The 25,541-nt window shown below is 43.9% G+C and overlaps 1 protein-coding gene across 2 annotated transcripts in view; it reads right to left on the reverse strand.

The window, feature by feature from the left end:
* Positions 1 to 25,541, reverse strand: part of LOC144682225 (cadherin-8-like) — a 266,245-nt gene that overhangs the window by 23,565 nt on the left and 217,139 nt on the right. For both annotated transcript variants that reach the window (XM_078544648.1, XM_078544647.1), the window contains exons 8-10: positions 15,174 to 15,310; positions 9,143 to 9,264; positions 6,141 to 6,258 (exon numbers count right to left, since the gene is read on the reverse strand). In XM_078544648.1, the coding sequence (XP_078400774.1) occupies positions 6,141 to 6,258; positions 9,143 to 9,264; positions 15,174 to 15,310 (377 nt within the window). The remainder of the gene's footprint in view (positions 1 to 6,140; positions 6,259 to 9,142; positions 9,265 to 15,173; positions 15,311 to 25,541) is intronic.

Below are 25,541 nucleotides of genomic sequence, written 5' to 3' on the forward strand. Positions count from 1 at the left end.
AGTGAGCATAGATTAGTTACCAGACTCACATAGTCAAAAACAGAGACATTGAACACAAAAAACAGAAAGTGCTGGAAAAACTCAGCAGGTCTAGCAGCATCTGTGGAGAGGGAAACAGAGTTGACGTTTGGAGTCCGTATGACCCTTCTTCAGAGCTGAAGAGAAGCAGAAATGTGATGGAATTTATACTGTTAAAGAGGGGTGGGGCTGGATAGAAAGCCAGAGATAGGTGGGGACAAAGGAGGGATTGACAAAAATGTAATGAACTAAAGGACAAAAGGAGTGTTAATGGTAGTAGTTGGTGCTAAAAAAAAAAACAGGTGCTGATAGTGACATAAAGGTGAGAAAACAGAACAAGGGTCGCATTGTGTGAAAGAACATCGTGGAACAAGTAACAGATGGCCCTGTAGGGGATGGGGTGGAGGGGGGCAGGGGGGCAGTGGTGGGGAAAAGAGGATAGAAAACGGGATAGAACCACAGATAAATGAATAAAAATAAAAATGAAAATGTATAAAAAATGAAAATGAATGTAGAAAAAAGTGGATTAAAAAAGGGGGTAGGGATGGAGGAGAGAGTTCATGATCTGAAGTTGTTGAACTCAATATTCAGTCCGGAAGGCTGTAAAGTGCCTAGTCGGAAGATGAGGTGCTGTTCCTCCAGTTTATGTTGAGCTTCACTGGAACATTGCAGCAAGCCAAGGACGGACATGTGGGCAAGAGAGCAGGGTGGTGTGTTGAAATGGCAAGCGACAGGGAGGTCTGGGTCATGCTTGCGGACAGACCGAAGGTGTTCTGCAAAGCGGTCACCCAGTCTGCGTTTGGTCTCCCCAATGTAGAGGAGACCATGACGGATGCAGTAGACCAAATTGGAGGAGGTGCACTTGCTTCACCTGAAAAGCGTGTTTGGGCCCTTGGACGGTGAGGAGGGAGGAGGTAAAGGGGCAGGTGTTGCACCTCCTGCGATTGCATGGGAAGCTGCCATGGGAAGGGGGTGAAGTGTTGGGGTGATGGAAGAGCGGACCATAGAAAAGTTACAGCACAGAAGGAGGCCATTCGGCCCATCTTGTCCATGCCAGCCTGAGGACACCCAGGTGGTGCCCTTTCTAATCCCACCTTCCTGCACCCAGCCCATTGCCCTGCAGCTTACAGCACTTTAGGTGCAGATCCAGGTACTTTTTAAAAGAGTTTAGAGTGTCTGCCTCTACCACCAACTTGGGCAGCAAATTCCAGACACCCACTACCCTCTGTGTAAAAAAGTTCTTCCTCATGTCCCCCCTACACCTTCTGCCACTTATCTTGAATCTCTGTCCCCTGGTTCTAGAATTCTCCATCACGGGAAACAAGTTAATCCTGTCCACTCTCTCTATTCCCCTCATAATTTTGTACACCTCAATCAAGTCACCTCTCAACCATCTTTGTTTGAAAGAAAATAACCTCAACCTATCTATCCAGTTCCACCTGCCCTGCGCCCCCCTGCCTTTAACAGTATAAATTTAATCACATTTCCACTTCTCTTCAGCTCTGAAGAAGGGTCACATGACTCAAAACCTTAACTCTGTTTCCCTCTCCACAGATGCTGCTAGGCCTGCTGAGTTTTCCAGCATTTTCCGTTTTTGTTTCAGATTTCCAGTGTCCGCAGTATTTTGCTTTTATCTTAGAGAAATTGAACTATTGAACTCTACAGACTGGAACGTTAAAAGTTGCAGTAGGCATGTCTAAAGCGCATTGTGTGGGATCATGATCGAGAACTAGCCCGCGTCTCCAATTCCCGAACACTGATTGAATACTCAGCCCACTGAGTCAATGAATCACTCATTGTTAACTGCCATTGCCTGTTATTTGTTCCCCTAAATTAGAACCATGGTCCTTATCATTACTGTCTCTCAATTCTTTCTTTGAAATGTCGTTTCTAATGCACTCTTACCACCCAAGCTTTCATGCATAAACAAAAAAAGGGAAGGGGGAACAATGTGGTGTGGTTAATTTGCAAGTCATCTGTTCACCTCCAGACTTTGGTATAGTATCATAACCATATCAGAACTAATGTGTGCTGACAGAGTGAACTTCCCCCTGATGAATCTAAATTTCCTAAGTGAAATAAACTTGAACTGTCTTTGTACAATTCCTACTGTATTAGTACTCTGGCACTGGTGGTGGACAATTAAACAATTCACTGGAGGAGGAGACTCCACAATTATCCTCACTGTCAATGAGGGAAGCAATTGCAACAATGTTCAGCCAGAAGTGCCAAGTGGATGATCCATCTCGGCCTCCTCCGGAGGTCCCCAGCACTACAGATGCCAGTCTTCATCTAGTTCAATTCACTCATCATGACACCAAGAAATGGCTGAAGGCATTGGATACTGCAAAGGCAATGGACCCTGACAATATTCCAGCGATAGTACTGAAGACTTGTGCTCCAGAACTTGTTCCAGTGCAGCTACAATACTGGCATCTACCCGGCTATATGGAAAATTGCCCAGGTGTGCCCTGTACACAAAAAGCGTGACAAATCCAACCTGGACAATTACCGCACCATCAGCCTACTCTCGATCATCAGTAATGGAAGGGGTCATCAACAGTGCTATCAAGCAGCACTTGCTAGGCAATAACCTGCTCACTGATGCTCAGTTTGGGTTCTGCAAGGGCCACTCAGCTCCTGAACTCATGGACAAAAGGACTGAACTCCAAAGGTGAGGTGAGAGTGACTGCCTTTGACACTTAGGCAGCATTTAAACAAGTGTGGCATCAAAGAGCCCTTGCAAAACTGGAGTCAATGGGAATCAGGGGGAAAACTCTCCGCTGGTTGGCGTCATACCTAGCAATCATCTCAGTTTCAGGACATCACTGCAGGTGTTCCTCAGGGTAGTGTCCTCGGCCAAACCATCTGCAGATGCTTCATCAATGATCTTCCTTCCTTAATAAGGTCAGAAATGGGGATGTTCGCTGATGATTACACAATGTTCAGCACCTTTTGAGACTCCTGGGATACTGAAGCAGTCCATGTCCAAATGCAGCAAGACCTGGACAATATATAGGTTTTGGCTGCCAAGTGCCAAGTAACATTTGCGGCACACAAGTGCCAGCCAATGGCCATCTCCAACAAGAGAGAATCTAACCATCTCCCTGCTTGACATTCAATGGCATTAACATCGCTGAATCCCCCACTGTCAACATCCTGGGGGTTACCATTGACCAGAAACTGAACTGGACTAGCCATATAAATACTGTAGCTACTGTAGGGGAGGTGGTGGCATTGTGGTATTGTCACTAGACTAGTACTCAGAATACCCAGGGACCTGGGTTCAAATTCCATCAAAGCAGATGGTGAAGTTTGGATTCAATAAAAAATCTGGAATTAAAAGTCTAATGGTGACCATGCAGCCATTGTTGATTGTTATAAAAACCCATCTGGGTCTTAATTATCCTCCCTAATTCAGGCCACAAGACAATTGTAGTACTTTTTTTATCCATTCATGGGATGTGGGCATTGCTGGCTAGGCCAGCATTTATTGTCCATCTCTGAATGCCCTTGAGAAAGTGGTGGTGAGCTTTCCTTTCCTTCCTTTAGGGAAGGAAATCTGCCGTCCTTACCTGGCCTGACCTACATGACTCCAGACTCACAGCAATGTGGTTGACTCTTGAATGCCCTCTGAAATTTCAAAAGCAATTAGGGATGGGCAACAAATGCTGGCCCAGCCAATGACTCCCACATCCAATGAACAAATAATTTAAAAGAAGGCAGGTCAGAGGCTAGGAATCCTGTGGTGAGTAACTCACCTACTAACTCCCCAAAGGCATAAGTCAGGAGTGTGATGGGAATACTCTCCACCTGCCTGGATGAGTGCAGCTCCCACAACACTCAAGAAACTTTACATCATCCAGGACAAAAAGCTCATTTGATTAGCACCCCATTCACAAACATTCACTCCATCCACCACCGATGCAGAGTAGCAGCAGTGTGTACCATCTACAGGAACTCATCTGCAGGAACTCACCGAGGCTCCTTAGGCAGCACCTTCCACACCCACAACCACTACCATCTAGAGGGCAAGGGCTGCAGACACATGGAAATACCACCACCTGAAAGTTCCCCTCCAAGCCACTCACCATCCTGACTTGGAAATATATTGCTGTTCCTTCAATGTCGTTGGGTCAAAATCCTGGAACTCCCTCCCTCACAACACTACACCACATGGACTGCAGAGGTTCAAGAAGGCAGCTCACCACCACCTTCTGAAGGGCAATTAGGGATGGGCAATAAATGCTGGTGTAGCCAGCGACGCCCATACCCCATGAGTGGATAAAAGACACTAACATTGTCTTGTGACCTGAATTAGGGAGGATAATAAAATCAGCAAAGGCTCTAGTTCCCAAACACTGTCCATTGACCCTTTCTTCAAAGTGTCAGATGTGCTGTTGTTGGCTGGGATTTCCAGATCCATTAAATCGATTTCCATCAAGGCTCACACATAAAGAAAGGCCACTGGAACTAGAGTGGTATATCTTTTTTTAAATTCTTTCATTGAATGTGGGAATCACTGGCAAGGCCATCATTTGTTGCCCATCCTTAAATGTCCTTAATCTGAGTGGCCTGTAGAGGCCAGTTAAATGTCAACCACACTGTTATTGGTCTGAAGTCACATGTAGGCCAGACCAGCTAAGGACGGCAGATTTCTTTCCCTAAAGGGACAATAGTGAACCAGATGGGTTTTTATGACAATGAATGATAATTCCATGGTCACCATTACAGATTTATTAATTGCATTCAAATTCCGCCAGCTGTTGGGATTTAAATCCAGGGCCAAGATTTTGCGGCCCCTCCTGGCCTGGCAGGATATGACGGTCCCGCCGAACTGAATGGGGATTTAAATTGCTCGCTGCATCTACCGGGGGGAGACATGCCGCGATGGGACTGACCCATATCTCCAGAGTATTAGCCTAGGCCTTTGTATTACTAGTCCAGTGACTAGCAGGGCACCATCAGCCCTGCTTTTTGTAACAGCAGAATGGCACCTTCTCTTAATGGGCCAGGCATGTACAGCTAATGCTTTGAGTACAATTCAGACATGTACCTTCCAGCTGGGGGTCATTCACTGGTGCTTAGAAATGGAAACTTCTTTCCAACCTAAGGCAATGGGATATTGACCAGACAATCTGTTGGTTGAAGGGTAAAAATCAGCCTGGGTGCTGGGGAGAAATCCACTACACTCCTTTGGAGTACTGCCTGGGGATCTTTTAGCATCCGATTCGAAAGACAGCACCTCTGACAAAGCAGCACTCCTCTTGGTGCTCGGCAATGGAGTGTCACTACTGATTCTCTGTTTGAGATCAGCTAAATTAGCAGATCAAACATGAACCGTCCTTGTGAACACGTTTGAGCAGAAGCACATTTACCCTATTGAGATGTCACTGAGGCTGCACGGCCAGCATTTATTAAATGTATGCAAGGTATTTATACAAGTTATGCAATAATGTACATCCTCCAATATCTCTGCACTCCTCCAATTCTGACCCTCGACCATTCCCAATTTTAATCGCTCCACCATTGGTGCCTTTAGCTGCCTGGGCCCTGAGCTCTGGAATTCCCTCCCTAAACCTTTCTGCCTCTCTACTTTTCTTTCCTCCTTTAAGAAGCTCTTTAACATCTACCTCTTTGATCAAGCTTTTGGTTATCTACCCTAATATCTCCTTACATAGCTTGGTGTCAAATTTTGTTCGATAGTCTCTCCTGTGAGGCACCTTGGGATGGATGCTTTGCTACGTTACAATACGCTATAAAAATGGGAGTTGTTGTAATTGTTCTTTGATAGTACATAGTTCTTGCTGAAATCTGTGCTCCCAGATGCAGCCATTCTCACTGAGTGGCACATTTATGTAGAGATGGGAAAATAAGACCAAAATAAATCTGCTCAGCCATGGTTGGTTGGTTTATCTCTAAAGTGCTGCCAGGGTGACAATTACCCTTGGTATGGATAATCCTTCAGCTAATTATTGTGAGCTGTAATTAGGATTGAAAGGCACTGCAGCAAAACCTGAATAGCCCTGATTGCTTACTGACTTGCTGGCATGGTCACCATTGTTTGGTGGGACGATCTGACATAGAGACATTGCTCTTGGCGTTTTACTGTCAAACATTACCTGCATTGTTCTTGATTGTAAAGTTAGGGTTCCTGGAAACTTCTGGTGTCAAACTATAGAAGAAATACTGTCCAGCCTTTGGGTCATCTTTGTCTGTGGCACTGACCGTCTGAATGACCTGTTAATGATTAAATGAGCAGTAAAGCATTGACAGTAATATCTAAACACAACTTGAGGGTGCGGGCCTCAGTCAAGGTTCACCTGCTGGTGTTTCTCCAACAAAGATGCAAAATATTTTTTAGCATGAGTAGGTAAATTCATAAGAGCTACTGAACTGAGGAATCCTCCCCCAGGAAAGACTTCATGATGTTGTTCATATGCGGCAATCAAAGCAATCTTTATACCCAAAATGTTTTAATTACTATGCCACCCAATCTTTTTCTCCTGGAGGCACTGGTTCTAGGCTATTGCTCCATTGGGGTGAACAGGCCTCAAGTATTTTGCTGTTTGTTTGCCAATCAAATGCCTGGCTTGATAGGGAGTGTCAGCAAGTTACCCTTGCGCTGTGATCGTCACAATTGAGCCCTGTCGAAACCACATCTCATCCGCCAACATGGCCCGATTGCCACTGTTGGTGGGGTTACCACCTCCAAATGCTGGGGCCTCCCTGCATGGCCCTGGCAGAAAAATTAAATGTCTTCCCCCTCTTTGAAGGGGAGGTGGGGGGGGGGGCTCAAAATGGAGCTCCCCTCTCTTTCTCCTTGCTGCCTCAGTAGTAGCCACTGGAGGTGGTGCTGCTGAGGCTGCAGAGCTGCTAGTAACCCTGATGCCCATGCAGAAGGCCTCAGGACCTGCTCTTAATCCCAACATTGGGATTTACCACTCTGGTAAAATTCCGGCTGATATCTAACTTCCTTCCCATACCAGGATAGTTGGCTAACATGCTCAATTCCTTCAGCAAGAAACCCCACCACTAGTTCCTCTGGGGAAGTAGAGGTGGGTAATAAATGTCATATTAGCCATATCCTGAGAGTGAATAAAGGAAGAAAAGGACTTTGGAACTTTGTTGTCTGTGTAGCAGATACACTGGTGCATCTGTCATTTGAGCTTGCAGGTAAGCTTGTGTTTTAATGGCTACTGTCTTCTATAGGGATCTGAGAAATGTTACAGCACGTCTTCCTTGCGCAGGAGAGAGTGACTGCCCTTGACATCAAGGCATCATTTAACTGAGTGTGGTATCAAGGAGCCCTAGCAAAACTGGAGTCAATGGGAATCAGGGGGAAAACTCTTCACTGGTTGGAGTCATACCGAGCACAAAGGAAGATGGTTGTAGTTGTTGGAGGTCAGTCATCTCTGTCCCAGGACATCACTGCAGGAGTTCCTCAAGGTAGTGTCCTCGGCCCAACCATCTTCAGCTGCTTCATCAATGACCTTCCTTCCATCATAAGGTCAGAAGTGGGGATGTTCGCTGATGATTGCACAAAGTTCAGCACCATTCGCAACTCCTCAGATGCTGAAGCAGTCCATGTCCAAATGCAGCAAGACCTGGACAATATCCAGGCTTGGGCTGACAAATGGCAAGCAATATTTGCACTACACAAGTGCCAGGCAATGACCATCTCCAACAAGAGAGAATCCAATCACCGCCCCTTGATGTTCAATGGCATTACCATCACTGAATCCCCCACTATCAACATCCTGGGGGTTACCATTGATCAGAAACTGAACTGGACTAGCCATATATATACGGTGGCTACAACAGCAGGTCAGAGGCTAGGAATCCTGCGACGTGTAGCTCACCTCCTGACTCTCCAAATCCTGTCCGCCATCTACAAGGCACAGGCCAGGAGTGTGATGGAATATTCCCCACTTGCCTGGATGAGTGCAGCTCCAACAACACTCAAGAAGCTTGACACGATCCAGTACAAAACAGCTCACTTGATTGGCACCCCACAAACACTCAGTTCTTCCATCGCAGACAAACAGTAGCAGCAGTGTGTACCATCTACAAGATGCACTGCAGAAAACCACCAAGGTTCCTTAGACAGTACCTTCCAAACCTACGACCGCTATCACCTAGAAGGAGAAGGGCGGCAGACACATGGGAACACCACCTGGAAGTTCCCCTCCAAGTCACTCACCATTCTGACTTGGAAATATATCGCCATTCCTTTGCTGTCGCTGGGTCAAAATCCTGGAACTCCCTCCCTAACAGCACTATGGGTGTCCCTACATCACATGGACTGCAGCAGTTCAAGAAGCCAGCTCACCACCACCTTCTCAAGGGCAATTAGGAATGGGCAATAAATGCTGGTCTAGCCAGTGACACCCACATCCGTAAATAAGTAGAAAAAAAGTGCCAGTTTGATCTGTTTCAGAGCAGCGCAAGCCTTTCAAGACCCAGTGAAGGAATTTTAAAGTGTCTGCACTGTTCTAAGGTGGAGAAACGGAGCAGCCAATTTACACACAACAAGCTCCCACAAGCAGCAGTGAAATCAATGACCAGATTATCTGTTTTTCAATCTTGCGGTTTTGGTTGAGGGTAAACATTGACCAGGTCACAGGACAGAACTCCCGAGTGCTTCAAATCACATTGGATCTTTTGCATCTACCCGAGAGGGCAGGGGGGAGCTTCGGTTTAATGTCTCATCGGAAAGACAGCAGCTGCGGCAGCTGTTCAACGTCCAAATTTGCATTATTCAGGCCACTTGAGCCCTCAGGGATGAAACATAAAACTCTCCACGTGTAGAGCAGTCACGGATAATGGTCAAACAGCAGAATTGCCTGCGGGGGTGTAATTATAACTTAAGTCACTGTGTGGGAAAACCACTCGGTTGGATGGGACAGGGGTTTTATGCCCCTCCCAACATCATTCCCCCTTGGCTTGATTGGGTGGCATAATTGGGCAGGGTTGCAAAACTGGGTTTTGTACGCAGTCCCGTCAGTTCCCTGACTGATGGTCAAGACTAAAACTGATCCCTTTGTTTTTCCTCTAGGAATAACTGCCTTGGGAGCTGGCCATGGAGATCAAGCCTGTTAAATGTCTGCACTGATGTACCCACCTGCCCAGATTTTCCATTTTCACACAGGTATGCTTCAGGTTGTGAGGCAAGTTCTGGGGCATTGTCATTAACATCAAGCACCTTAACGGCCACAAGCACACGGGATACTTGGCTATGATTCCCTGCAGGCAGAAAGAAGATAAAGTGCTATCAGTTAAAGCTTCAAAAGAACAGCAACAATAACTTGCATCTATCTAGCGCCTTTAACCTGGCAAAACACTATAAGGTGCTTCACTGGATTGTGATCAAACAGACTCCAAGCTATTGAAGGAGAAGGAGAAAAGTGAAATAGAGGGTCCTGGATATTTAGGGAGGGAATTCCAGAGCATATGGGTTAGACAGTTTAAGGCATGGCTGCCAATAGTGTAGCACTGAGAATTAGGGATTCTCAACAGGCCACAATTGGAGGAGAGCATATATCTCAGAGGGTTATAGGGCAGAGTCAGTGAAGAATGGGCAGTGGAGGGCTTTGCAAAAAAGGATGAGGTTTTTAAAATTGAGACCTTGCTTAACCAGGAGCTAATGTAGGTCAATGAGCACTGACTGCAGCGGTTCAAGAAGGTGGCTCACCACCACCTTCTCAAGGGCAATTAGGGATGGGCAATAAATTCCGGCCGCCAGTGACGCCCACATCCCATGAATGAACAAAAAAATGTGATGGATGAACAAGACTTGGTGTGAGTAAGGGCATGGGCAGCTGACTTTTCAATGACCTCAAGCTTATGGAGGGTAGAATGTGGAAGACCAGCCGGGCATCTGATAGAGTAGCCAAGTTTCAAGGTAAAAAAGGCATGGATACGGATTCAGTAAAAGATGATAGAGGAGGGGTGGAGTCAAAATGATGTTACAGATATTGTGATGGGCAAGCTTAGTGATAGCACAGGTCTGTGGTCAGAAACTCAGTTCTGACAGATATGACACCAGGGTTGTGAACAGTCTAGTTCAGCCTCAAAAAGTTGACAGGGAGAGGGATGAAGTTGGTGGCTAAGGAATGGAGTTGGTGGAAGATATCTTCCCAATGTTTGATTGGACAAAGTTTCTACTCGTCCAGTACTGGATGTTAGACAAACAATCTGACAATGTATAGACAGCGGAGGAGCTGGAGGTGATGCTGGTGAAGTAGAACAGGGTGTCATCACCATTTGTGGAAATTATCGATGTGTTTTTGAACAAAGTCAAGAAGGAGCAGCAGGTGGATGAGAAACACGAGAAGGCCAAGGCTAGATTCTTGGAGGGTTGGGGGGGGAGGGGGGGAACCAGAATAATTGCATGGGAGCTGGAAAAGAAGCTGGCTACAATTAGATGATTTGTTGGCTACAATTAGATAGGTAAGGATGGAGCCATGTGTATGCAGTCCCACTCTGCTAGGTAGCGATGGGGGTGGTTTTGGAGGAGGATCGTGTGGTCAACCATGTTAACAGCTGCAGACAGGTCGAGAAGGCTAAAAGAATACTTAGTTGTCAAAAAATGTTCTTCGTTTAGTATGCTGCTCAGTAATGTTGTGTCATAAATCTTTGCAATTCAGTTTATTATTTTGCAGGAAGGTGAAAGTGAGGGAAGAAATGAGTTCAGAGTAATGAACATTCCTGCATCCCTCTGTTTCCTTTACATCTGCAGGTCTTTAAAATCCAAACATTGCATCACTTAACTGTGACTTCTTCATTTAATTTGTCTCCTCTCCTACTCTTTTCAACCTTGATGTTGCCCGGCACCCTAAACCTCAGTGCTTCACATTACATAGGAACAGGAGCCGGTCATTCAGCCCCTTGGGCTTTTTCCGTATCCAACTAGGTCATGATCGATCAGTATCTCTTCTCCATTTATCCGTCTTTGTTATGTAATCCTTTCATACGTTTGCTTAAGAAAAAATGTCGATATCAGTCCTGGAAGCTTCATCTGACTCCCGGCATCCAGAGCCTTTTGGGAAGGTGAGTTCCAGATTTCCACCGCTCTCTGTGTGAGACAGTCCCTCCTAATGTCACTCCTGAATGGCCTAGATCTAAATTGAAGGTTATGCCCCCGCATTATAGATTTTGCTCCCAGAGAAAACAGCTTATCTGTACATGCTCTGTCGATCTGAATCCGGAACTCTCTCCCCCGGCAGGAGTGAGGCTACTGGGAGAATTGAAACTTCTGAGACTGAGATTGAGAGACATGTTTTGGGCAAACAGATCAATGGAATATGGAGCAAATGAGAGAGTAACTGGAGCAGAGACACGCAGCAATGATCTAATTAAATAAACACCGCAATTAGATCTGATGAAGAGTCATACGGACTCAAAACGTTAACTCTGTCTTCCTCTCCACAGATGCTGTCTGACCTGCTGAGTTTTTCCAGCAATTTTTGTTTTTTGTTTCAGATTTCCAGCATCTGCAGTATTTTGCTTTTATCGAACTATTTAATCCCTGGTACCATTTTGGTCAATCTGTTGATGTATTGTCTTCGAGGCCAATATATGGCTTTGGATACTAAGACTGGCCAAGTATAACAAAATGATAACTTCAGCAGGTTGTGATCAAGGTAATTTTCTTTCTCTCGCAAATTAAATTTCCCTTCACAAATATTTTCCCAACTCATTAAAATGCATAATTGTCACTTCATAAATACGGGATGTGTTTTAAATCAATACTGGATGTATCAAATAGCAAACAATAGCTACATTTAGTTTGGCGCAGAAAGCATCAAGAGAAATTGATGTAAATTCCTCCAAATGAACTGGCAAATATTTCACTTCAATCTGAAATGTAAACATTAATCTGAGATAGCTTCTAATTGTTCATTTAAACAGGTTGAAGAAAATGAATTATTTCTCACTAGTTTGAATGCTTAAGTAGTGAGCGTGCTCTTGTAAAATATGAAGCAAAGAGACATTTGTAGGTTTTATCCCTGGTCTCTGCTAAGCAGTTTTGGCTCCAGTGGCCCAGAAATTGATAGCATTATAATGCACACCACCGTGCCTTTGCCAAGGAGTGGATAGTCACCCAGGATTTTCATTGCTGACCAGTATCCAGTGGGAAAGTGCATTGTATGGACATTTCAATCAGATTGGGGTTCCAAGTGGAAATTAGCCAGCGGAGCTCAGCAAGAGAGAGAGAAAATGACAAAGACTGAACTTGAAGGGCAGGGAATGAGCAAGCAGAGCGAGGTAGTGAATGTGTTTAGAGAGCAACAAAAGGGATGAACAGGAGATTTGCCTCCAGAGGTAACAGGACATGGAATGATTTAACAGAAAATGGACTTTAAGGAAGGAAACCTGCCATCCTTACCCAGTCTGGACTTATATGTGACTCATACGGAATATATGAACAAGGAACCCCTCGAGCCTGCTCCACCTTTTAATGAGATCATGGCTGATCTGATAGAACCTGAAAGCTGCATTCCACCTACCGTCGATAACCTATCACCCCCTTACTTACCAAACTATCCACCTCTGCCTTAAAAATATTCGAAGACTCTGCTTCCACTACCTTTTCAGGAAGAGAGTTCCAAAGACTCACGACCCTCTGAGTGAATAAATTTCACCTCATCTCTGCTTTAAATGGGGGAACTCCTTATTTTTAAACAGTGACCCCCTAGTTATAGATTCTCTCACAAGAGGAAACATCGTCTTCACATCCACCCTGTCAAGACCCCTCAAGATCTTACATGTTTCAATCAAGTCGCCTTTTACTCTTCTAAATTCCAGCGGATACAAGCTTGGTCTGTCCAACCTTTCCTCATAAGACAGCCCCCCAATTCCAGGTATTAGCCTGACAAACCTTCTCTGAACTGCTTCCAATGCATTTATATGTTTCCTTAAATAAGGTGTCTAATACTGTACATAGTACTCCAGATATCGTCTCACTACTGCCCTGTACAACTGAAGCATAACCTCCCTACTTTTGTATTCAATTCCCCTCACAATAAATGATATTCTATTAGCTTTCCTAATTACTTGCTGTACTTGTATAATTGCCTTTTGTGATTCATGCACTAGGACACCCAGATCCCTCTGCACCTCAGAGCCTCTTAATCTCTCAGCATTTAGATAATATGCTTCTCTTTCATTCTTCCTGCCAAAATGAACAATTTCACATTTTCCCACATTATACTCCATCTGGCAGATCTTTTCTCCCACTCAGTTAACCTGTCTATATCTGTTTGTAGCCTGCTGTACGGACTCCAGTCCCACTCCAATGTGGTTGACTCTTAACTCCCTCTGAAGTAGTCTAGTAGGATACTCAGCTATTAATCCCATGTGGATTGCAGCGGTTCAAGCAGAAGGTTCGCCACCACCTTTTCAGGGCAACTAGCAGATGGGCAACAAGTGCCAACTTTACCACATCCCAAGATTTAATACATAAAAAAATAACGAGCAACAGTGAAGAAGTTCATAGAAAACTTGAAGATGGGAAATGAGCTCACATAGAATTTTTAAAAAATTAATCTGCAGGAAAGAGTGTATCAATGGCCATGTTCCCCCCAATTTATTTTGGAGAGAGCAGGTGATTTATACTGAAAGCAGTTTGGTACAACTGCTGGCTTGCTAGGCCACTTCAGAGTGCAGTTAAGAGCCAACCACATTGGTGTGGGATTAGAGTCACATGGAGAATCATAGAATGGTTACAGCACAAAAGGAGGCTGTTCAGCTCATTGTGTCCGAATCAGATCTCTGCATGTGCAATAGTCCCGTTCCATTGCCTTTTCCCCGTAACCCTGTTTTTCTTTTTCTTCAGATAATTATCCAATTCTCCTTTGAACGCCACAACTGAATCTGCCTCCACCACACCCTCAATCAGTGGACATTAGTGAATAAGGTTGGTTTTTATTATAACCCAACAACGTCATGGTTACTTTTACAGATACCAGCTTCTCATTTCCAGTTCCTTTTATAAAAAAAACCACTGAACTAAAATTCTCAAGCTGCTTTTGTCGGAATTGAATTCGCTCTTTCTTGATTTCAGGCCTCTGAATTTCTTGTCCTGTCCTATAACCTATACGCTGCCAAGCACCTGCATTACCATGGATGACCTTAGAGAATTGAAAGGGGGGGAATGACTATAAATTGAACGCCAGCAACTAAACTTACAGAGATGCAGGGAATAAATAGGCTGAAGTTGCAAGATTTGGAAGCAGAGGGAATAAGCTGGGAGAGAGCTGTCACCGTCCACAGGTTTGCAGGAAGAGAAAGGGCTTAATAGATCCAAAATGTTCATGACATGAATGTATTAATTATTTATTAGTCTATCTCCCTGAGTGTTGCACATGGGGATTGCAAGAGAGTCGTCAGGTTGTGTTTTCACATCTTCAAACTTTTTTGCCGGAGGATAGTGTGAGGTGGAAGGATTCACAACCTGATTAACAATGCAATAGCTTTGAAAGACCCTTCTACGTGCATTTTTATAGCAGTTAGTTGGGGTTTACAGCAGGAAGATTATTTGAGCCTGTACAACACAAACCACAAAGGGAGACACCACCCATTGGACATGAGCATCACATTGGATGTCAACACAGAGATCACAGGCAGAGCTTCCGTCTCTGCTTGCCAGATCTGTCATGGTTTGAGCCATGAACGTTCTGACTCCTGAGGCGAGAATGTACTGTCACCGGACCAAAAGTTATCTCCTAGTCTATGGGTCAAGAGGTCAGGGGTTAATTTCGCCAGAATAGGCAAGCATATTTCAATGGCCATTTCAAATTCACGAATACCACACACAACATATTATCCTCCCATTATGACTTTGGGTCCCCATATTTATTATGGAAAATTCCAATGTAAACTGGTCATACTGTAATTACTCAATTCTACCAGTGAAGGTGATAAATATACCTGGGAATTGCCACCATAAATCTGTAAGGTTGATAGGAAGTTTGTGCTAACAGAAGTTTCTTTTTTAATATACATTTTAGATAAATGTAATTAAGTTGCTTCACGGCCTATCTGGTGCCCTGCATCAATTAATTCCATTCCCATCCATTTTGGGTGACATTAAAGGCAATGACCCAGAAGCTTAATGTTCTGCCAACACAACTGAGCACCCTGATACATACTGGTTTCTGTGGCTATAATAGTGATGTTATGCCAAACATCGGTTTCTCTGTCCAGAGGTTTAGCCAGGGTTATTTTTCCATCATCAGCATTAACGTTGAATAATCTTTCAAGGTCAGTGTGCCGATCAATTGAATACCTACAAAAGAGAAAGGTCCAGTGATCATCCCACGTTAAAGACACAAACTCACAACAAAAGAGGGTTGAGAATGGGTGTTAACTTTGACGTTTGGGAATATTGTAAAACAGGCAACATTTAATTCACCACCCATTATAACAGTTGTCCAATCTTCCTTTCCGTTAAGGTCATTAGAAAAGGAAATCAGATAAAGTGTGAACCTATTGTTCATTTTATACACAAAAGAGTTGCATTTATGTCCTCACAAAGTCCCAAACAGCTTCACAGCCAATTAAATCCTTTTAAAATTGTATTCACTGTTGTAATGCAGAAAACAGAGCAGCGAACTCATGCAGAATACCACACACAACATTGAGATACTGATCAGGTAATCTGATTTTAGGGATATCGGTTGAGAGGTCAGTATTGGCCAGGGTGCTAGGGAGAGCGCCCCTGACATTCGTTGAAATAGTCCCACATGATCTTTTACACCATGGCCAGGATTTTACGCCCTCTCCCACCCCACGGGATATTATGGTCCCAACGAACTGAATGGAATTTAAATGGCTTGCCACATTACCATAGCAGGGCTGTAAAATACTGACCCATATTTACAGGGCAAACGAGGCTGTGGCTTAATATTTCATCTCAGAGACAGTGTGTCTGAAAATGCAGTACTGCACTGGGAAACAGCAACCTAGATTAGGTAATCAAATCTCTAAAGTGCGGCATGAACCTACAACCTTCTGACACAGAGGCAACGGTGCTCCCCACTAAGCCACGTCTGACACATTACTCAAAGGTTAAAATTCCCCCCCCAATAAGTTTCGGACTAATCCTTTAAGACCTGATGGCACATTTGAATTCAGTGCTAGAGGTTTACGGAGTTCCACAAGTGCATGGATAACAGATTGACAGTGGGCTAAGGAGAGACGCATGCACCACCAAATGGCTAAATAAATGTTCGTTGTTACTCAAGTGCCTCTTACTACAGAGTGACAGCCTGTTCGATACCTGCAGTTAGCATCTTTCAAATCTCCTTCAAAGCTCAGCATGCTGTAAGAATAATTTTGTTTTATATTAGGTTGTGTTAGTTTTGTGCGAGGTGCAGGTATTATCACGGAGAATAAAAAAAGGCAAACTCTTTGAAATAAATACAGTGAGTCATTTGTGGAAACAAGAAAGATTGTCAGACCTATTTATGCTGCTCAGAAGTGCTTCAGTTGTCCATTTACAGAGGAGATACTCCTCTCTAAATAAGTGGCAATTCTTTCACATCAACATGTATTCTGCTATACAGCCCACAGACTTGGTTGAAGACAACAATGGAAGGCATGTAGGAACATACATATTTTCCTAATCCCCACACTGTTTTACTTACACAAGGGCTTTTCAGTGGTTTCTTTTTGCATTTTTAATTCCGTTGTAGGGTTTCCGGCTCTGATCGGACATATTAACTGGTGGTTGCATTGAATAACTTTCTGCCTCCAGCTGCCTTACCCCAAACATTCTTATCATTGACCGCCCAACATGTCAGCCCTAACAGAGCCCTGCCTTCCTTAGTTAATCGAAAAGCGAACAATCTTTTCATTAATTGATTGGATGATTCTTGACAGTCAGTCTAACAGACTTTTTTCTCATGTTTGATATCTTTGATATAAACTAAAAAGTTCAAAGGAAACTAAACTTAAAAAAACCCCACTTTTTATGCTCAGTGCCACCATTACTGGCAGCACTACAAGAACAACTTGCATTCATATGTCTTTAAATGTGCCAAGATGTGAAAGAGATACAAACACAATAGCTGGCTTTGGTACCCTGAGTTAGGAAGCTAAACCAGACAGGGCCCCATTTCCAGTTTAGCACTCAGGAATCTCTGCTGCAAGTTTGTATGTTTGTGAATGTGTGTGTTTGTGTACACTTGTAGAGTTGCACATTCATGTGTGTAAATGCATGTGTATGTGTGTGAGCATGTGCACATGTGTGAGCAAGTATGTGCATGTCTCTATGCATATTTGTGTAAGTGTATGCAAGCATACGTGTGCTTACATGCATATGTGTGCACATGCATATGTGACTGTTTATATACATGTGTGTATGTGGACATTTATGTGAATGTGTGCTTGTGTACATACAAGCATGTGCATGCATGTGTATGTAGGCTCATGCACACAAGTGCACGTGCCCATGTATGCATGTGTACATCTGCGTGTGTGTGTGCACATGTATATGTGCATTTATGTGTGTATTTGTGCATGTCCGCTCACGCATAGACTCACGCTAAGGCCATTCAGTAAAGACATAATTTGTCTGTGATTCGCCTGTGGCAAAACAGCTGCTTGGATTCATAGAGAAATAACAGTCACTTATACAAGTTGTTGCAGGATGCACAGTGCTTTAGAATCGTAAGGAACCATCATCTTCAGGAGACGAGGGCAGACGATAGACGTTGACAGAGAAAATCAACAAGAATTTATTTTTCATCCCTGCAAGTTATCTCAACATGAAATGGACTGTACATTATCAGTGTTTGAATATCACTTTAATGAGTTTTGTTATATTTCTCTCTATCCCATCTTGAAATGGGTTTTAAATTTTAATTGTGTTTTAACGTTTGATTAGCTGTTTCAACTCAAATTCTAAAATGACTACTTTGAGCATTGCTCTGCTGTAAGTTACATGGCTGTATCACATTGTCAGGCCACTATAGCATTCTACATTCTCCTATTATGTGAAGCTATTTGCTATGCCATGAATAAATCAATTGAATAAACAGATAAATCAAACACTCCCAGGCTAGGTGCAGCACAGATTATATAAAGGGCACATGCCTTTGCAATGAAACAAAGAGAGACTTGCATTTATATAGCACCACTTGCACATTGCGGACATCACAAAGTGGTCTACAGTCAGTGAAGTGCTTTTGTTAGTGAAGTCACATAGGATCTTTAAAGCCTGGAAATAGATCTCCACCTGATACAACTGAAATCAGTGAACTGTGTGACAGAATTTGGCCACAGACTAGCATTGCTGAGGGTGACTGGATTTGTAGCCCTTAAATGAAAATAATGAATAACATGGATTGGAATCCTATACCAACAAGGCTGAGTATTTTGTATGTATCCATGATAACAATACAATCACTGTACTATTATTTGTACCTCTCCACTGTTCAACTGAGCAAATAAGCTCTTCAAACAGTTCTGTGGGCTTCAGCTGTCATGACAGAACCAGCTGTAAACTCTCTTGACATCTTTCCATCAGTAACTGACTGACTGCTTCACCACACTGTGAACCAACTCAAACCCTGTTAACATCTTCTTACAAATGCACTCATGAAAGGAAGCAGGCTGGGGCCCTGGGACTTCCTGCTAATGCAAATTGTTACATACTGAATGCTTTGGATTCACTCAACACAAAGAAGGACCAAAAGCGTGCAGAGAAACTGCTCAAAATCTTGAAAGGGATTGGACAAAGGAAAATGGGGTGAGTTAACATAAGAAATATGAGTGGAATTAGGCCATTTGGCCCATTGAGCTTGCTTCGCCATGGAATAAGGTGATGGCCTTAACTCCACTTTCCTGCCTTCCCCCTGTAATCCTTGACTCCCTTGTAAATGAAAAATCCGTCTAACTCAGCCTTGAATATATTCAATAACCTGGCCTCCACTGCTCACTGGGGTCATGCCATTTAGCCATAGTCCCAAAGGAATCTCTCTCCATCAGAGAGAAACATTTTGGCTACTTGTAGCTTGAGGGATACCACTCTGCAAGCGTGGGGTAACGCGAGGAGGCTGGGCCTCCATGAACTACAAACGCTAGTATGGAGATTGAACCCACACTGTTGGCGTCATTCTGCATCACACTCTAGCCATCTAGCCAACAGAGCCTAGTGGACATTCCCTGAACTGCCTCCAGTGCAAGTGAATCTCTCCTTAAATAAGAAGACCAAAACTGTACACAGTACTTGAGGTGTGATCTCACCAATGCCCTGTGCATCTGTAGCCAAACATATACTCCACCCATATACTCCACCTTCCTTGCAATAAAGGGTAACATTCCATTTGCCTTCCTTGGGGTACCTTCATGCTAGCCTTCTGTGATTCATTTAAGGGTTTGTTGGATCCTAGTCACCAGTTTGTTGGGACTTATGGATTCTGGCTGCACATAAGTTGTGGGATGGCCGAGTTGGACAATAGACAGAGTTGATCAGCAGACACTTCTTAGGTGGAACACATTCTGTTTATTTACAAGGCACTCAGCAGCTACATTTGTGTGCTTTCAACTCAAACCCTGTCTCCATACTTCTGACTATTAACTACAGACTACTGACTACAGAAGTAGCCCACGCTACTCCTCGATTAGTTACATAAGATCATGTGATCTTCCTTTATAACATTCTCCTTACAGGTATACCGCGCTTTACAGAAAACCATAATTACCACATCCCTCCCCCTTTACTCAGGAACACTTTATTTGCATTTACAAGTACAATTTTCTCAAAATAGCACATTATTTTCACAGATAACTAATTTACAAATTCAGTCTTTCTGGGGGTTTCCTTATGTGTGTAGAACGTCTCAGCTCTACAACTTCAGATGCTTTGTCAGGAACCTCCTTTTCTGGAGTTGTCTGAACATTAGGTTCTTTGGCAGGTACCTGCAAATCTGTTTCCTCAACTCTTGCAGGTACAACAGACACATCTGACACATCTGTACTAGGTTGAGTTCTTTCAAAAGGGAACGTTGATCCAATCGTGAACACTGGTGGAATCTTGGTGATTTGTTTCTCTCTTCCTTAGATGATCCACATGTTTCTTTATGACTCAGCCTTTCACCTTCATACGGGGAGATAGAGGTCCACTCACTGCACTTAGTTCACCCAGTAACCACTTTGGTCCTTCTCCAAAGTCCTTCATATACACCGTCTCTCCTATAGTAAACTCCTTGTCATGACTATGCCTGTCATGTTTAATTTCCTGACTTCCCTGACTCCTTTCCATCTCCCCCCCTAAACTCAGCATTATTAAGCTCAATCTCGTCCTGAGACGGCGTTTCATCAATAACTCCGCAGGTATAACTCCTGTTGTTGTGTGAGGGGTGGTCCTGTAGTGAAAACGAAAACGTGCCAGCTTGGTTGCTAAGGAATCTCCAGTTAATTTTTTCATGCCTGACTTGAACATTTGAACTGTTCTTTTGGTCAGTCCATTTGAGGAAGGGTGGTATGGTGAAGTTTTTACATGAATGATACCGTTGAGGCTAATAAGCTAATAACTCAGCAGTCATAAATGTTGTACTGTTATCAGATACGGTTACTTCTGATAGTCCATTAATGGCAAAGCTTTGACGTAGCTTCTCAGTTGTAGCAGAAGACGTTGGTGACTTCACCTCATGTATATCCATTCATTCTGAGTGGACATCAACAATGAGCAGAAACATTGTTCCCATGAAAGGTCCCACGTAGTCAATGTGTAACTGCACCCATGGTCTTCCTGGCCACTCCCAAGGGTGTAGCGGAGCTGTTGAAGGTAACTTTTGCAATTGCTGACACTGCACACAATTCTTTACTAAACTCTCTATTTCTCCATCCATTCCAGGCCACCATAGATAGCTGCATCCTTTGGTTTTCATTCAGGATATTCCTGGATATATTTTATGTAGGTCAATCAACAATGCTTTCTTCCTTTTGGGAGAACAATCACTCATGCTCCCCACAATAAGATACCATCCTGGCTGGTTATTTCATGTCTTCTGTTGGAATATGGTTTCATTTCATCAGATACAGGCTCTTGTGACCAATCACGAAGCACGTGTTCTCATACTTTGGATAAGACTGGGTCTCGACTTGTCCAGTCTCTGATCTGTTGAGCACATACCGGAGGTGAATCCAAGAAACTTAACAGTAAAACAAGTTCTTGAGGAGCTGGAACATCCTCATCATTTTCTTGTAAGGGCAAACGACTAAGTGCATCAGCGTTTGCAATTTGATTTCCAGGCCTATGTACAAAAGTATACTCGTCCGTTGACAGGATCAAAGCCCATCATTGTATTCTTGCTGAGGCTATGGGTGGTATGGCCTTGTCCTCGCTGAACAATCCTAGCAATGGCTTGTGGTCTGAAACGATAGTAAAATGATGGCCGTGTATTTATTGATGAAATTTCTTGACACCAAAGATGATTGACAGGCCTTCTTTTTCTATCTGTGAGTATTCCTCTTCCTGTGGTGAGTGTTCTTAATACGTACTCTATAGGCCATTCCGTGCCATTGTTCATTTGATGGGAGAGCACTGCTCCCACTCCATAGGGAGATGTGTCACATGTCAATGCCAAATCTTTCCTCTGGTCATAATGTACTAATAGGTTGGACAAGTGTAACAATTATTTCACCTTTTAGAAAGCTTCTTTCTGTGGTGTCTTCCAAGACCAACGTTGGTTCTTCTTGAGTAGATAATGTAGAGGTGCCAGTTCTGTAGACAAATTGGGTAAGAAGCGTCCATAATAATTGATCATTCCTAAGTACGATTTAAGCTCAGAGCTGTTCTTTGGTACTGGTGCCTCTCTAATGGCTCTCACTTTTTCCTCAACCGGGTGGAAGCCCTGTGAATCTATCCCGTGACCCAAATACATTACCTCCCTCGCTTGGAACGTGCACTTTTCTTTTTTTAAACACACTCCAGTCTACAAAAAACGCTTTGAGACTTCTTCTAAGTTATCCATATGCTCCTTTTCAGTGCGTCCTGTCACCAGAACATTATCTAAATAAACTACAACGTGGGACAGTCTCTGCAGTAAACTTTCCATCGTTCTCTGGAATATTATGGCACAAGCTGAGGAGACGCCGAAAGGCAAATGGGTACATCGGTACAACCCTTTGTGTGTATTAATTGTGACAAATTCCCAGGAGGCCTTCTCTAACTTTAATTCTTGATAAACGTGACTCACATCAAGCTTTGTGTAGGTGGTTCCGCCTGCCAGCTTGGCATACAGGTCTTCGATTTTTGGTATGGGGTGTCTGTCCAATTTAGCCACTTTATTAACTGTCAATTTGAAGTCTCCACAAATTCGAACGCTTTGGTCGGGTTTAAGAATGGGGGCCATTGGGGCTGCCCATTCTGAGAACTGCATAGGTTGTATAATGCCCAGTTTCTCTAATCTGTCCAGTTTGGTGTCAACCTTTTCCCACAGTGCATAAGGTACTGGTCTTGCCTTCATGAATCAAGGGTTGTCCCTGGGTCCACATGAATTTTTGCTTGCAGCCTTTGGATCTTCCCAAGTTCGTCCTTGAAGACTGAGGCATATTTTTTAGTAGCCCTGGTCACCCATTTGCCCTCAGCAGGAAAATTTCAGCCCATTCTAACTTAATCTCCTTTTAGCCAGTTTCAATTCAGGAGGTTTGGCCCCTCGCCTGCTCGGCTAGTTTTACCGATTGGCTTCCGTCATGGACAGTTACTCTGCTTATGCCTTTGACTTGGGTGTCTTCACCCATATAAGTTTTTGATTTGGCATCAGTTTCTTCCAAATTTAATTTATATTCAACATAATTTAGATATTTGAAAGTGTGTTCACCAATTACTGTCATGGAAGCTGCTGTGTCTACTTACATTCTAATAGGCCTGTCATTTACCTTCACTGTGACATGCCTTGGTTCTGTCTTTCCAACCTACAAGTTATGCAATGAATAAATATCTGTATCTGTTACTTCAGGCTCTTGTACATTGTAGATCTCACGGGGTTTTTTCTTTTGTTTGAAAGTCTACCTGATTCTTTCCTTGCACTGTTTCATTATGTGTCCATTTCAACGACAATAAAAACATTTGTTTTTTTTAAACTGCCAATTGTGATAAGGCTGTCTGTTTTCACCTCTGATGCAATCATTCCTTATTTTCATTGCTGAGTCATTCCTTTTTACCTTTCTGCTAGCGGTCGCTGTTTCCCGCTTCTCGGCAGAGCCTTGCATCTTCATGCCCTTTTTGGCTGGGGCTTCCCGCCCATCGTGGAGGATGGCGCCATTTTGCTCTCCCTGTATGGCTTTCGAATCCCTTACTGCGCTTTCCATGGCCAGAGTTATCTCTAGTGCCTTCTTAAAATCCAAATTTGTTTCAGACAGCAATCTCTTCTGAATTGTGCCCTCATTCACAGTGCACACTAAACGATCACTAAGCATGTCATTTAAAGATGTACGAAACTCGCAATGCTCTGCTAACTGTTTCAAACTTACCACATAACAAGCAACTGGCAACTGTCTTCCCCGGGGCTCTATTTCTTGAATTAAATTTGAACTGCTTCATCCTTTCGAAGGCTTTGGCTGGTAATGACCCTTCACGAGGTACACCAGTTCATCAACACCTTTTGAATCTGGGGCACTGGGTGCCATCAGACTTTGAATCAAGTCATAGGCTTTATTCCCATACGTAGGTAAGAGGATCGCTCACCTCTTCTCTTCCCCCGAAATGTCGATTGCTTGGAAAAAGAATGCGAGGCGTTCAATATAATAAGACCAATTGTTCACGGCTGGATCGAAAAAATCAAAAAGAATTGCGGCATTCTGTGAGGGGATTGCGTCTACGATTAGGACGAAAATTCTATTTACAATTACTGTGTGAGGTACAGCCCGATTTTGTTTCTCTTGGTTTCTTTCGTTAACTTATTTTATTCTCAAAGCCAGTTTATTGTATCTTCGCTTTATCCTCGCTTTTTCCTTGCTTTTTCCTCATCTTTCCCTTGCATTTTCCTTGTCACCAGTTTGTTGGATCCTAGTCACCAATGTGTTGGGACATAGGGATCCGGGTTGCACACTCGTTGTGGAATGGCCCAGTTGGTACAATGGACAGAGTTGATCAGCAGACACTTCTTAGGTGGGACACGTTATGTTTAGTTATAAAGGTTCTCAGCAGCTACACTTGTGTGCTTTCAACTCAAACTTATCTCCATACTTCTGGCCACTTACTACAGACCACTGACTGCAGAGGTACCGCGCGTTGCCCCTCTGTTGGTTACATAAGGTCACGTGATCATCCCTTAGACCATCCTTCTTAAAGGTATTCTACATATTATATAAAACCATAATTACCACAGGGTTCTGAAAGGGGCAACACTGGCTAGCAGGAGTGCGGCATTATCGAACAATACAGTACAGAAGGAGGCCACTTGGTCTGTTGTGACTATGACAGTGTTGACTGTATTTTAACATTAAACAAATGAAAGGGAAGCATCAGCCATGAGCTTCAATCTGATGTGCCTCGGCTTAGAGTGCTGCCACCTGGCAAGGATCTGCGAGTGTAAGATTGATACACCCTTCAGATCTTCTGGTCAGAGTCCCAGCTGGATTCACTGAGTTCAGTTTTGGACACAATGAGCAGGCTGCGAATGGGGGCAGGTGGCTGCTGATGATAGCACTGCCGGGAACATGCCGGAACTCAGCTCCAGCTCATTGTCCAGTTGTGGAATGTGTGTGGCGGGGGCAGACAGGGCTACCTGCCCTCAAGCAGGTAATTAAAGACCTCTTAAGGCCTACGAAAGGCCTGGGATTCCCCAGTCGGCCTCCAGGTAGGCGATGAGGGCCTCCCAGTACATGGCAGTCGAGCGCTCCAGGCAGACTTAGAGGCTCTCTTTGCCTGGCTGTGTTCAGCAGCTGCAGGCAGCCCTGTGTGGACAGGTTCCCCTTCCCCACTGCACTCCCCCAGCCCCAACAACGGTGACACTCCAGCTTCAACAGCCCCCTCTAGGAGATGAACACACCCTCTGGCGAATTTGAGGAATATCACAGGTGCATGACTGTTTCCCACACAGACCCGGCTCATGGCCTCCACTTGAGCCCGATGACAGGGTTCAGGAGTTTGCAGTAAAATCCTGCCCCGCTCATCAGGAAGGATATATTGGGCCTTGCAGTGGGCGCCGTGCAGGTTCATCAGAATAACAGCAGGGTAAAAGAGGCTAAATTAAATTACGATGACAGGTTGCACAGATGCATTTCCTTGAATATGGAAGATTAAGAGTGATCTAATTAAGGTGATTACATTGATTAAAGGAATTCATGAGGTAGATGGAAGGAAACTCTTTCCCCTGGTTGGGGTAGGGTGGCTGGGGGGGTGGGGTGGGGGCTGGTGCTGGTCCAGAAGAAGGAGCAAAATCTTAAAGTTGGAGCTGGGCCAATCAGAGGTGATATCAAGAAGCACTCCTACACAGAAAGGATAGCAGCAATCTGGAACTCTCTCCCCTAAAGAGTTGTTGAGGTGGAAATCAATAGAAAATTTC

This window comes from Cetorhinus maximus, chromosome 6 (genome assembly GCF_964194155.1).
Source record: "Cetorhinus maximus chromosome 6, sCetMax3.hap1.1, whole genome shotgun sequence".
In the NCBI taxonomy this organism is placed as follows: Eukaryota; Metazoa; Chordata; class Chondrichthyes; order Lamniformes; family Cetorhinidae; genus Cetorhinus; species Cetorhinus maximus.